Below are 15,805 nucleotides of genomic sequence, written 5' to 3'. Positions count from 1 at the left end.
TTGCCTTTCATAATTTGTTTTTATTCTTTTGCCTTTTATATTTCCAATAACTTATCTTTAATCATTGCAACTTTTTATTCTTTATTCTCTTACTTTGTATAACTACTGTCTCACTTCTTTCTCTTTTGTTGTTTTTATTTTAACAATTATTCTTCTGCACTAATTCAACAGCTGTTGTTTTGTCCTCATCTTGCTATGTCTTTGAAACAATGGATTTCATGTACCACACTTCATATTTTTTCCTGAAGATTAGAAATGCAAAACTTGTTACAAAGTGTAAAGTGTTGGCTTACACATACATGCCCACACACACAATGCATGTGTATGTGTTTGTAGATACGTACATACACATTCACATGTATACTTAATATATATATATATATCTACAGGGTGTGATGGGTAAATTGTCGCCATTTTATATTTTTCATTTCACGCATGCGCATTGTTTGTTTTTGATTTCGTTGACTACACAGTATAGTAGGGTTAGTCGGGCACCATCTGTGAGAAAAAACAGCACCATGATGCAGTTCACTCTGCTGTACTGCTTGGCATTTGTGCCGGAAGCTCCAATATGAATGCTTCAGAGTGTTCGGGTGTCAATCTGAGGACAGTGCAGAAGATTTGGAAAGAATTGGATGAGTCTAATGGTGATTACTAAGGTAAAGCAGCTCGGAAAATTCACTCTGATCATTCTGATAAGAAAAAAACTCCTGAATTTGTTGATGAGATCCAAGCCATGATTGACACTGATCCCTCCAAGTCAATCAGGTCCATTGCCAGGCCAGGGCCATGGAAGTGTCTGAGTTTCTTATCAGGCAGAAGAGGTGCATGAAGACATTCAGTATTCCTCATACAAGATGAGAAAGAGACAATTTTCATCCTAAGCCATCAAGGATAGGAGGAAAGCCCATGTTATGAAGCTTTTCAACAAACTCAAGCATCCCCTCCAACTGAACATGCTTTGGGTTTTTTCAGACAAGAAAATTTTCTGCTAGGATCAAATGGTGAACACACAGAACAACTGTTGGCTTGCCATGTTCCCATAACATGTACCAAGAGTGATAAAAATCAAACATCCAGTCCACATCATGGTGTTTGGAGTGATCACTATTGATAGTGACATTATGTCTCCATTCATCTTTCCACAGCCTCAGACTTAACATGCAGGCCTACATCAAGTGTCTGGAGGAGGTAGTGTTGCCCTGGGTCAGGAGGGTAGCTGCTGGAAGACCCTATGTCTGGCAACAAGACTCCACACCATGCCACACAAGCAGGAGAACCCAGTCATGGCTGTCAGACAGTTTCTGCAACCACATCACCCCTAACATCTGACCACCTAACTCCCCAGACTGCCACCACCTTCATTATTTTGTGTGGGGCGCAGTTGAGCAAGAGACTGACAAAACTCCTTGTTACACCAAATATGATGAATTGAAGGCAAGGGTTATGGCAATATTCACCGAGTTAAACAAGGAGACTGTCCAGAAGAGTTGCAGGAGATTCTGAACGTTTGGAAGCCATGGCTGAAGCCAATGACGATTTTATTGAATAAATTTACTCTTTAGTATTTCAAGATATTTTTATGTAATTTTGGTGAATATATGTTAAAATGAGATGTGAGTGTTATTTTCATTTTTGTGTAATTTAGATGACAATTTATTCATCCGCACCCTGTATATATTCATATAGAAAATATTCAGTGGATGTGGGGAGAGAGATGAAATGTTTACTAATGGTGGTGGATAAATAGATAGGGAGTAGTGAAAGAAATGAAGAAGAGCAAAGGGTGAAGTAGAGGTAAGGGAGGGGGTTGAAAAGTGAGTTGGGGTGGGGTGATGGTCAAAGCAAGGGGGATGAGAAATAATGTTGACAGATTTGAAAAATGTCAGCTGAGAAAAACTATACAAGCAGGTCTCTACCTACATACATGTAACTCACATGCGCAAATATATAAACATTCATGCATATATATGTATATGTACATACAGTGCATGTACACACACACACACACACACATGGAAACATAGACACACACATAGTTTGCTCTTTCCACTTGAACCAAAGTGTATATATCATTTGTCTGACCCATGGCTTGAACATATGTTTACCATCTATATTACTACATTTTACACTTGACAATACTTATTTTGACTCTCCCATTGTCCTGCAACACAGGTAATGGAAATTAGGAGTTAGGTATACCCCTTGTGTGCACGCATGCATGCGCACACACACACACACACTCACATATTGTATACACACACATATATATATAAATATGTAAATCATGATTAGCATAATTTTTTTTTATTTTCCTACAGGAAAGTATTTCTTGGATGTAAAAAAGAAAACCCAGAAAAACTCTATGCAATCAAAGTTATGAAGAGAGATTATATGATTAACAAGAATTTAATTCGTCAAGGTAAGAATTGTTAAAAACTGTGTATGTATAAATATTCCGAGAAGGATTGGCAGTGGCCTTTGTTTTTTTGTTTTATTCTCTTTATCATCCCTCATACAATATGAAGGATGATAAATTCCTGTTTGTTTATAGCCAATGGTAAAAAATTAATGACTTTGATGTGGAAGAGCAGCATTCATAGTATTTTGCATGGCTGCTGAGACTGGAGAAAGAAAGAGAGGAAGAAACTATATATCATGGGTTGTTTCAGTAGGAAATTACATAACTTTAGAATGGAGTTATCTTCAGAGATTGGGCTTCCACACAGTTTCTGTTTATCTAATTTCACTCAAGGTTTTACTCAACCTGACACTATGATAGAAGATGTCCTAACTATTACACGTTGGGTTTGAACTTAGAACCATGTGATTGTGAAGTGAACTTTTTAGTTTTAAGAATATGCCAACACTCTTATTTAAAGCTGATTTTTTACTCATTTCAATCATTAGACTGCAGCCATGCTGGGGCACCACCTTAAAGAATTTTTAGTAGAATGGATCAACTCTAGAACTTAATTATTTTATTTTTTTTAACCCTGGTACCTATTCTATTGGCCTCTTTTTGTTGAACTGTAAAGTTACAGGGATGTAAACATGCCAATACCACTTGTCAAGCAGTGACGGGTGGGGGTGGGGGGCAAAGGCACACACACACACACACACACACACACACACACACACACACACACACACATATACACACTTCTTTCATTTCTATCTACCAAATGCATTCACCAGATTTTGGTTTGCCCAAGGCTTTGGTAGAAGACACTTACCTAAGGAACTGAACCTGGAACCATGTGGTTGGGAAACAAATTTCTTACCACACATGCCTTCTTGTTCAAAATAGTAAAATGTATTTTCTTTTGACTGACATATGCCAGTGTAATGGACAAAAGATCTTTTTCATAATGGAAATATATATAAAATAAACACTATATTTGTAGTACAAGTTTACTAACCTTTATTGATGAAACTTGAGTTTGCAAATCAGAACTTCTGATTTTATGAGATTCTTATTCATAGTAAGTATACATACAGGTGCAGGAGTGGCTATGTGGTAAGTAGCTTGCTTACCAACTACATGGTCCTGGGTTCAATCCCACTGCGTGACACCTTGGGCAAGTATCTTCTACTATAGCCTTGGGCCAACCAAAGCCTTGTGAGTGGATTTGGTAGACAGAAACTGGAAGAAGCCTGTCATATATGTATCTATATTTAAAGTAAGTTCACGGTTGTATCCTATACTAGTTTCGCATAACCAGCCCCAGCCCATTCAAAAGTACCTTGGATGATAGGGCGACCTGTTGTGCTTGAGGTCAAGTACATCAACATCAAAATGAAAATCAAATGGAAATTGTAGTTGTGATACCTGTGCCGGTGGCTTGTAAAAAGCACCATCCGAACATGGCCGATGCCAGTGCTACCTTGACTGGCTTCCGTGCTGGTGGCACGTAAAAAGCACCAACCGATCGTGGCCATTGCCAGCCTCCTCTGGCCCCCATGCCAGTGGTACGTAAAAAGCACCCACTACACTCATGGAGTGGTTGGCATTAGGAAGGGCATCCAGCTATAGAAACATTGCCAGATCATGCCAAATCAGACTGGAGCCTGGTGCAGATTCCTGGCTCCCCAGACCCCAGTCGAACCATCCAACCCATGCCAGCATGGAAAACGGACGTTAAACAATGATGATGATATGTATGTGTGTGTATATGTTTGTATGTCTGTGTTTGTCACCTCAGCATCTCTTAACAACTGATGCTGGTATGTTAACGTCCCCATAACTTAGCGGTTCAGCAAAAGAGACCGATAAAATAAGTACTAGTCTTACAAAGAATAAGCTCTGGGGTCGATTTGCTTGACTAAAGGCAGTGCTCAAGCATGGCCACAGTCAAATGACTGAAACAAGTAAAAGAGTAAAAGAGTATACATGTAATTTTTTTGAACACAGACAATAGTCAGGGTGGTAGACCCTCATTTTTTTTCTCTGTCCATGAAGAAAGTACTTTAGAAAGACATTTGACCTATGTATCTGATTATATACTGTAGGGACACTTCATAAACTTGCACTTCTCTGAGATTTTACTCTGCCACATATTTCCATACTGCTAAGAGGTCTTTGTGGTTGGCTTTCCATTACATAAAAAAAAAAAAATGACCAGCTGTTTTCTTTTTTGCTGGAAATTAAGAGATAGTAAAGATGTTTTTGTGCAGTCTATACATATACATGTAAGTGTTTGTGTGTATATATTAGTATATATATGTGTATATGCATGCACATCCACATACATGCACATATGCACTAAAACATGTATATGGGTGTACATTTTGTATGTATGAATTTGTGACCCTAATACACAGTACTTTTATGGTTTCACTTACCTCTGCTTGTCTCAGTTGACCTAACTTAAAAACAAAAAAAAGTTCTCCTTTATTCTCCATTTTGTAGTCGAAAGTTGGAAAGAGTATCCAATTCTAAAAACTCTGCTTGCAAGAACATACATTACACATCCAATAGATGTGTAAAGATAGTGGCAAAAAAAAAAAAAATGTACTTTTCCTTTTTGTCTTTTACTTTCTTTAATATTTATTATACATTTTAGATCATACTCAGTTTTTTTTTTTTTTTTACCTCACAATATTCTGGTTGTTTTAAACTAAATATTCAAATGCACCAAATAATTTTTTATTATTTATTTGATATATTTTTTCTTCTTTTTTTTAAATACTTTTGTTGCTTTACCTTGCTGCAAATTTAATGTTGCCAAAATGAAATGTTTTGCTGCCTGTTAAAAGTGGTGCTCTTTAAATTTGTGTTGATGTTTTGAGATCAGAGAATTGATGGTGTTTGTCTTTTTTTCACTATCTATATAGCTAACCCTGCACTAGTTCAGTGGTGTAAACAGCATAACACATTAAAGTCAGATGTTAGTAGGATCAATAGAATAGCTTTGTTTGTTTTATTCATTCATTTATTTAGGTGTTTGCTTTATTTTATTTTCTCAGCTTTAACCAGATTGATTAGGATTCAGCTATTTTAAAGCAGAATTTGTTATACTTATCTCTAGTTACCATAACAACAAAATATCACAAAAAGAAAAACCGTTTTTATTAATGTTGATGCAATACACAAGTATACAGGACATTCTGTGTGTGTGCGTGTGTGCATGCATGTGTATGTATTATATGCATATTTGTCTCTGTACGTTAGCTTGATGACAAGGGAAAAGCATGAAGCAATGTTGGCCCAAACCCCCCATTCCTTGGTAGCATCAATGCTACTTTGGCATTGTGTGCATATATACATGCACATGCACACACACACACACACTCACACACACACACACCACACACACACTGAAGCATGGCAATAATTTAGAAGTTTGCCAGTGCCACCTGATTGGTTCCCATGCCAGTTGCACGTAGAAAGCACAATGCGAATGTGGTTGATACCAGCTGCCTGACCAGCCCCCGTGCTGGTGGCATGTAAAAAAGCACCCACTACACTTTCAGAGTAGTTGGCGTTAGGAAGGGCATCAAGCTGTAGAAACCTTGCCAGATCAGATTGGAGCCTGTTGCAGTCTCCTGGCTTGCCAATCCTCAGTCAAACCATCCAATCCATGCCAGCCTGGAAAGTGGACGTTAAATGATGATGGTGATGATGATGATTTCCTACATAGTGGCTATGTGGCCCAAATTCAATTCCAGCACATGACACCTTGAGCTGGTGTCTCTTACTATATCCTCTACTTTGACTTGTGAGTGGAGTTTTGTTGAATTTCTGCTGCTTTTAAATAAAGTATATATATATATATATATATATATATATATACACACACACACACACACACACATATTATCTTCATATGTATATATGTATATATCAGTAGCTTTACACTTTTTTTTTTCACAATGGCATATCTCGGGCAAGTCTGTAGCACAATGTTTTTCTGTGCTTCTCAGACTTATACCTTCAGGTTTGTCCTGGCTGCTAACTTGTTCTCAGTTTACCCCTACAGTGTTGACCATTGATGATATTGTTCTATTTTGTTAATATCTTTTGTTTCCATGACATGTCCACAGTCATGTTTGTCTTCAAACAATGCCTGGTGTCTTTGATGTGTAGTCTCCTCCTTAATATATTGGCAGTCAACATTTTTTCTTAGCAGCACCAGAACATATCTTTCATTGCTGATGCCCTATCACACAGACAGACTGACATACATCCACACACATTTACCTTTAATCATTCTCTTTTCCCAGAAGGAGAAACATGTTATTTCAACAGAGGTAGAAGTTTATAAAATTTAGTCCACCCCTTTCTATGACTCATCACATTCTCCGCTTTTTCTTTTATCTCCTGTTCAATCTGTAGCATTCAGGCACCTACATTGCAGAACTTGTCTACCATTTCCAGTCACCCATTTATGTAATTCCTAGTCTTCAGTTCAGGCTTAGTTTGGCTGACATCTTTCTATTCTTATGCATTGTATACTGTCACAATTCAGGGCCAGTCCACCAGAAACCCTTCTGCTCCTTTATATCAGCAAATGATTTTCTTCTATACTTCAAACCACAAATATATACTTTTAGTTCTGTAGGTTTTACCTTTTGCCACCTCAACCGAAATGGGTCCCTTCAGTAGATAAATTGCCTTTCACACTAGCTAAGTTCTACTTGTTTAAGATTAAGCCGGCATTTGAAGTGCAGCAGCATTATTCTGCTGTCTCTATGTGGAATTTAGTGAAATATGCCTGTAGGCTAATGAAGGCTTTTTTACATACATATATTTTAAAACATTTTATTTTGGGATTACTATTGCTTTCAAATTTTGGCACAAGGCCAGCAATCATAAGGGAGGGGGCAAGTCGATTACATTAACCCTAGTGTTCAGCTGGTACTTAGTTTATCAACTCCGAAAGGATGAGAGGGAAAGCTGACCCTGGCAGCATTTGAGCTCAGAACTTAAAACCCAAAAGAAATGTCACTAAGCATTTTTCTTGGTAACAATTCTGCCATCTTGCCATCTTTTCTGGAATTGATATTGGTTTCAAATTTTGGCACAAGGCCAGCAATTTTGAGGCGGGGTAAGTTGATTACATCGCCCTGCCCCCCAATGCTCAGCAGGTACTTATTTTATCAAGCTCAAAGGGATGAAAGGCAAAGTCAACTTCAACAGAACTTGAACTCAGAATGCTAAGAAGTATGAAACACTGCAGAGCATTTTTTCTGGTATGGTAATGATTCTGCCAGCTTGCTACCTTTTTTTTAATTAATATTGAATATCAATTACCTCTATCTGTGAATAAAGAAAAAAAAACAGAAGCTTCAAAAAAAAAAAACAAAAAGAAAGGAAGAAAATTCAGTTATTAGAACGAAGAGAAAGGTGAAAAACATGATTACAGCAGTGTTTTTAAAAATGTTTTAAACTTGTATGCTGTAAGAAGTAAGTTTCGGACAAGGACTTCTTCTTCAGACATGTTTTACAAAGTTCTGCCAATGCAGAAGTCATTGACTTCCTTCACTACTTTTTTTTTTCTTTTTTGTTTCCAAGAAAGGCAAACAGTGAGTGGTACCTATTTCCATTTAGGTTGACAGAAGCAAATTAAATATGATTTGCCTTCAAAATGCTCATAACAAAATTGAACTCATTGCCTTATATTTTGCAATATCATATGTTAAGCCAAGCCAAGAAGAATAAGATATACATTAAACGAATAAAAGAAAAGCATTGAATGGAAAGGGAATATTTTCTAGTGCTATCTCTGCTGTCCAGTTGGATTTCTTATGACATGCTATCTATTGGACATGAAATCTTAATAATTATCAAAAGAAACTGAATAAATCAAAATACATAGCGTTTCCATTTCTATTTTAATATTCTTTTCTTTTTAATTCTTTTCTTCAATGATAATTGATATTAGCACAAAGATATGATAGAGAAGTATAATTACTATGTAACTTTAGATATATTGAAGCTAGCCTGCCATCTTGAGATAATTTATTTTCTATCAATATTGTCTTTCTCAACTAAAACTACACTTGATACCAAATGTGTTTGTACTTGTGTATTTTTAAGCCAACCTACTCAGTTTCTGAAACTGAATTAATTCATGTGTCACCACCAATGTATAGAAGCTTTAAGCATCTTATATTTCTCACATTGTACATTATTTTTCTCTCTTATTTCGACACTAAGTTTACTGAATCTTTGTGGGCTCAGACCAGTGACATAGGTCCCAGCGCAATGAAACTGGAATGCCTTTTTTTTTATTTGAAAGGATAATTCATAACTAGTAGTAAAAGTAGAAAACATGGTTTCAGTCCATGTGAAACAGTCTTACTTAATTTTAATTTCTCTGAAGACTTCATTTTCTGCTTCTTTTCTATTCATTGCCTGTTTTTTCAACATTAGCTTTTCTGCTCCATTAAGGGGACTGCAACTTTTGTTGAATGTTAATTGATTTCCAGTCTCTTCTCTTCTCACTTTCTCACTATTTTACAACCACTAATATTGATGATATTAACTTTTAAACTTCCTATACCACACTGTACTGCATCAGTCAGTCAGTCTTTACATATTTGATATTACAAAAATTGTACTAACTTGGTTTACTTTCATTTTGAAGGAAAATTAGGAGCTTCTTATTGTGAGGGTGAAAACTTGAAACCCTTTCTTTATAATTCAATTCTGTTGAATGACAAAATCATTAAAAGACAGAGGCTTTTGACTTAGAAAATTTTCAACAGGATGTCAGAAAGTAAAAGTCTATGTTGTTGCCACTATGAAGATAGTCATACAAGAAGTGTTTTAAAGGAGGATTTAAATCCAGAAACACCTTGGTTGAATGGTTAATGTGGTAAAAATTTTTTTTTAATCTCAACCCACATGATTTCAAAACTTGTCACTGACCATCTTTATTGTCTATATTTGAAACGCATCCAATCAACCTAGATTATTTACTACTACCACTGAGATCTGCACCTGGGCTTGTATCCGCAGCTTTCTTCTTCACTATGGAATCCATCTTCAGAATCGAAATATACATCCTCTATCAGTTACCAATATTTTTTTACTAAGCTCAGTCATGATTGGAATTTCTTCCTTAACTAAGTTTCTTCCTGCAGGTGTTGACTTCAAGCTAAACTTCATCAATTTTAACTGTCTGTAAGGGCCTACAAATGTCTTCTTGTGATTGAGTTATATATCATCATTGTTTATCGTCTGTTTTTCTTGCTAGCATGGAATAGATGGTTTGACTGGAACTGGCAAGCATGAGAGTGCACCAGGCTCCAGTTATCTGTTTTGGCATGGATTCTATAGTTGGATGCCTTTTGTAAAACCAACCACTTTACAGAGTATACCGAATGTATTTTATGTGACACCAGCACAGGTGGTTTTTACGTTATACCAGCACAGAGGCTATTTACGTGACACCAGCACAGGTGCTTTTTATGTGACACCAACACTGGTGCTTTTTACGTGACACCAGCACAGGTATATTTTATATGACACCAGCAGAGGTGTTTTTTATGTGACACCAGCACAAGTATATTTTGTGTGACACCAGCACAGGTGCTTTTTGCAGACACCAGCACAGGTGCTTTTTAAGTCACACCAACACAGGTGCTTTTTGCATGACACCAGCACAGGTGCTTTTTAAGTCACACCAACACAGGTGCTTTTTGCATGACACCACTACAAGTGCTTTTTATGTGCCACAAGCACAAGTGCTTTTTATGTGACACCAGCACAGCTGCTTTTCATGTGACACCAGCACAGCTGTTTTTCTTGTGACATCAGCACAGGTGCTTTTTACGTGACACCAGCACAGGTGCTTTTTACATGACACCAGCACAGGTGCTTTTTACGTGACACCAGCACAGGTGCTTTTTATGTGACACCGGTACAGGTGCTTTTCATGTGACACTTTTACAGGTGGTTTTTATGTGACACCAGTACAGCTGTTTTTTACGTTACACCAGCACGCTGCTTTCTACATGACACCAGCACAGGTGCTTTTTATGTGACACCAGCAGCAGTGGGGTTGCCTAGTAGCTTGCAAGACTAAGACCTCTCAGCTGAGAGAAGGAGTTGAACTGAGGGAGCTGGCTGAGGTTAGAGTATAACAGAGGAACAGAGACAGAGTGAGAAAGACAGAAATAAATGGTGTTGGAGATGTATTAAGCGTACCCACAAAGAGTAGTAGGGGTAGTATAAGTTGTACAGAGGGGATTGAGAGGGATGTTCCATAAGAGTGTGAAGGGAGATGTTTAGAGATGAATAAGGCATGACTAGAAAGTGATGGTGAGAGAAATTGCAGTGGCTGAGAGATTGATATGGTAGATATGTGAGGACATGCAGTGGGTGGTGGGGTGATGGGAAGATGGGTTGTGAGTTATATGTCAATATTTCATGTAATATTTGGATTCATAGAATTGTGTAGCTTTCACAGAAAACTCCTGTTATGGACCCAGTTAACAGACCACTTAGTAATCCAACAAAGAAGAGTGTAATGCAGAGTACTATGCAGCTGAAATCCAAGAGATTTGATCAATGAAATTATTTCATAAGAATGTAAACCATGATAGCTTATATATCATCATCATCATCATCATCATCATTTAGCGTCCGTTTTCCATGCTAGCATGGGTTGGACGGTTCAACTGGGGTCTGGGGAGCCCGAAGGCTGCACCAGGCCAGTCAGATCTGGCAGTGTTTCTACAGCTGGATGCCCTTCCTAACGCCAACCACTCCGAGAGTGTAGTGGGTGATTTTATGTGCCACCGACACAGGTGCCAGACGAGGCTGGCAAACGGCCACGCTCGGATGGTGTTTTTATGTGCCACCGACACAGGTGCCAGACGAGGCTGGCAGACGGCCACGCTCGGATGGTGTTTTTATGTGCCACCGACACAGGTGCCAGATGAGGCTGGCGGACGGCCACGATCGGATGGTGTTTGTTACGTCCCCAAAGCACGGAGGCCAGTCTATGCGGTACTGGCTACGGCCACGTTCAGATGCTTTTCTTGTGTGCCACCGGCACTGGTACCACAAAGATACAAATTCCATTTATGTTCATCTATTTTGATTTGTTTTGATTTGATTTGATTTGATTTTCACTTGCCTCAACAGGTCTTCACAAGTGTCACAAGAAGGAAGGTATGCACAGGTGGACTGTCTACGTCGCCGGGTCTTCGGATGGTGTCTTTATGTGCCACCGACACAGGTGCCAGATGTGGCTGGCGAACGGCCACGATCGGATGGTTTTCTTGTGTGCCACCGGTACTGGAACCACAAAGATACAAATTCCATTGATGTTCATCTATTTTGATTTGGTTTGATTTCACTTGCCTCAACAGGTCTTCACAAGTCTCACGCGTGTCACACACTTGCCTCAACAGGTCTCCACAAGTGTCACACACTTGCCTCTGCCTCAACAGGTCTTCACAAGTGTCACACACTTGCCTCTGCCTCAACAGGTCTTCACAAGTGTCATAAGAGGGAAGGTATGCACAGGTGGACTGACTACGTCGCCGGGTCTTTGGATGGTGTTTTTATGTGCCACCGACACAGGTGCCAGGTGAGGCTGGCGAACGGCCACGATCAGATGGTGTTTGTTGTGCCCACAGGACGGAGGCCAGTCGATGCGGTACCAGCTACGGCCACGTTCGGATGGTTTTCCTGTGTGCCACCGGTACTGGAACCACAAAGATACAAATTCCATTGATATTCATCTATTTTGATTTGGTTTGATTTTCACTTGCCTCAACAGGATATATATATATACACATACACACACACATATATATATGTAAATCTTTTATCTTTTGCGTGTTTCAGTCATTAGACTGTGGCCTTGCTGGGGGCTACCACTTTGCACAATATCTTTTTAGTTCAATGAATTGAGTCCAGTATTTAATTTTTCATTAAGCCTGGTACTTAATCTGTTGGTCTCTTTTTCCAAACCGCTAAGTTACGGGGATGTAAACACACCAACATTGGTTGTCAGGCAGTGGTCAGGGACAAAGACACACACACACACAGAGGCTTCTTTCAGTTTCTTTCTAGCAAATCCACTCACAAAGCTTTGGTTGGCCTGAGGCTGTAGTAGAGGACATTAGCTCAAGGCGCTTCGCAGTGGGACTGAACCTGGAACCATGTGGTTGGGAAGCAAGCTGCTTACCTAGCAGCCATACCTGCACCTGTGTGTATATGTATGTGCCATCATTCTTTGGGAAGTGGGAAATTTATTGAGACTTGCTGGCTATGCAGAAAAGCTCTTTTGCTAAGTGTGAGAAATCCAGCTACATTCTAGTCTTTCCACCATTCAGTCTCAAAACATCTCAAACCATTCAAAACAGTTTATTCAGCATCACAATTGACTTCATATACACCCCATCCGTTGATCATTTTCACAGACAAATTGAAAGGCCATTTTGACAATTTATAACTGCAGCATAAAACCATTGTTCCTCAAACACCAATATTACGTTTTAGAAAACAAATTTGTGGTTGTGTGCCAATAGAAATATATATCATTATTTTTTTTCTTCATTCTATGGAATTATTACATTTTGGAGAGTGCTGAATAGATAGAGTAGCTGCCAATCAGCTGAGAAGTAGGTAGTTCATAATCTCTCTTTGACACTGTGCTGTGTCAGTGATTGGGACAGTAACTCTCTACTGGCCTGTTCCATCTTGGCTTTAACCCTTTCGATACCACCTGCCTGAAACCGCCCCTTGCTCTGTAATACATATGTCTTGCTTACAAAAACTCTGAATTAAAATCTTCCATCAAACCTTAGTCACAATTTATGTTCCTAATTCTAGCTTAATGATAATGAAGTTATTTCACTAAATTCTTTGTGATGTTTAAAATTAATTGAAAGAAACACAGAGCATCTCAACAGAAATAGGGTAACAAAAGGGTTAAATCTTTACTTCAGAGTAGGGACAACTCTCACAATCAATTGTAGTACTGTTGATGTGATGAGCGACATGTTAGCTTGCAGCATGAATGTAATTCCTTCAGTGGGAAAAGTAACCCGCATCTGATGTAGAGGGAGTGGGTGGGGAACTTACATCAGCTACATAACCCTATGAAAACTAATGGAGAAATCTCATAAAATTCTGTAATTATTATTCACTATCACAGCCTCTAGCTTGTGTCCATACCTCTTTTGTATCACTTTAAATCCACACACTTGGCTAACATTCCAATGCATTCTTTTATCAATATTGTCATGACTGCACTTACACTCTTTTTGTGCTAGCTCACTGCATTCACTTAAGAGAGGTTTGGTACTTTCATCTTCATTTCCACAAATCCTGAATTTGTTCTTTGATTCAGTGATATCAATCTTTGCTTTTATCAGATTTATTTGAATGACTTTTTTTCTCAGCTGCTATAATTAATGTTTCAGTTTCTTGTTTCAGTTTTCCATTTGCTCCTTAGTATAAAGTACATTTACTTTGTGCCCTAATATCTGTATATATACAACATGCTTTCCTTTATGTTCCCTTCCTTATAACATGCTTTGTTGGTCACATAGTTTTTACCAATTAGGTTCTGAATTAAAATTCCACCAAGAATGGTTTTACTCTTTATTTGTCCAAGATTGATATAGTAAATGCAAATAAAATACTAAGCAGTCCAATTGACTACATTCTACTACTATGTCAGAAATTTGCCTCCAAAAGTATTATCACTTTTGTTATTTCTTTATCCATTTTCTTTAGATATTTCATGCGTTTATATATAATTTAATACATTTAGAAACTGTAGTTGATTATGTAAAGATATTTGGTACTATAATGTGTTTATGTATGAAAGATAGAAAGAGGGAGACAGAGAAAGGAAGACAGCGAGGGTGAGTCTGGATTGAGTGGGAAAATGAGAGGTGGAGGAAGGAATCGATAGAAGCCAATAACCACCTTAAGCTTTTATTACTTGTAATAAACTAACAATTATGACAATGAATGATGAGTGTGTGAGAAGGATTATTAGGGTCATACAAGGAACCACAACACATCATGTTTTCAGGCATTCTGCTCGCAGCTAAAAGACTAAGGGAGCCTTTTCATTCACTGAATAATTAATTCGATAGTTGATATAACCAAAAATTGTGGAAAATTTATTGAGAAGATATAATAATCATCAAGTGTTGGTGATTGCAGTGGTGGTGATGGTGGTTCACTGGTACCACTGTTCTTGCAGTTGACGACCTGGCTGAATTTTCTTCCGGAGTGAGGTGAAAGGTATTGTTGTTGGTCACTTTTGCGGTGGTGATGGTAACAGTGATTATGGTGAAATGGATGTGCTATTAGAACTGAGCATTCTTTTTGTTCAATAATGATGGTGATAGCATTCATTTCAGTGTTATGATGGCACTAAAAGTACGGATGGCATCAGGCTATATTGAAGCTATTGGAAGCTGTTGTAACAGAACTGGTTTGTGTATATACAGTGTCTATATGTATGCATATATATGGGTATATATTCACACACACATGTCTGTATATGCACATTTTAATGTATGCATAAATATGTATGTACATGTGTGTGCATGTATGTAGATTCATATATATATACACATATATATATAATGTTTGTACATATGTGTGTGCGTGTATATAGATTTATATATACATACACCATGTATATATGTAGGTGTACATATATATATATGATTGTGTGTATATGTGTTTGTGTGTGTGTGTGTGTATATATGTATGTATATGAAGGAGAGAGCGAGAGATAAAGGAAATAAATTGAAAATAAGAAAAATAACTTGGAGTTGCCAGTAGCATGTATTTGAACAGCAAAGACAAATTAAGTGAAATATTGTACAACATAAATTCTTGTTTTATTGAAATTATTGTCACTTTCAGATAAAGTTAAACCAATCATTTGGTAGTGATTGGGGCAACCTCCATAAGAAAATGGGAGATAATCTCAAGAATCAAGAAGTCTCCAAAACTGATATACCTTTAAGGAAAGGATACTGTGATTATCTAGAGATAAGACAGCTGTGGATATGTTTCTGCCTCAGTTGCTGACATCAGCACAGCAGTGGTCCTGCCTTATCTCCAAGGTTTTGTTGTCAGATTGTCAGATCTCTTGTCAACAAATCATTCACTTGCTTTACACTTTCAGAGCCATGTGGAATGATCCCTTATGTGAAATGTAGGTAAAGGTTTGCAACAGAAAGACAACTGGCTGTAAAACAATGCCTCAGTAACATATTTTTCTAACTTAGCATGGAAAAACAGATTTCACATTTGTTTTTCCATGCTAAGTCAGAAGAATGAACAGCAGATAGAAGAACAGATGGTAGG

At 37.8% G+C, this 15,805-nt stretch overlaps 1 protein-coding gene across 1 annotated transcript in view; it reads left to right on the top strand.

Annotated features, from left to right (window-relative positions):
* The window catches only part of LOC115212233 (serine/threonine-protein kinase greatwall-like), a 788,337-nt gene that overhangs the window by 49,872 nt on the left and 722,660 nt on the right, over positions 1-15,805 (top strand). Inside the window, exon 4 of the mRNA XM_036502979.1 lies at positions 2,322-2,422. Within this exon, the coding sequence (XP_036358872.1) occupies positions 2,322-2,422 (101 nt within the window). The remainder of the gene's footprint in view (positions 1-2,321; positions 2,423-15,805) is intronic.

The sequence above is a fragment of the Octopus sinensis genome, linkage group LG5, assembly GCF_006345805.1.
Source record: "Octopus sinensis linkage group LG5, ASM634580v1, whole genome shotgun sequence".
NCBI classification, from domain to species: Eukaryota; Metazoa; Mollusca; class Cephalopoda; order Octopoda; family Octopodidae; genus Octopus; species Octopus sinensis.
Note: the sequence above shows the minus strand (reverse complement) of the source record. Positions and strands in the feature narration are given on the sequence as shown.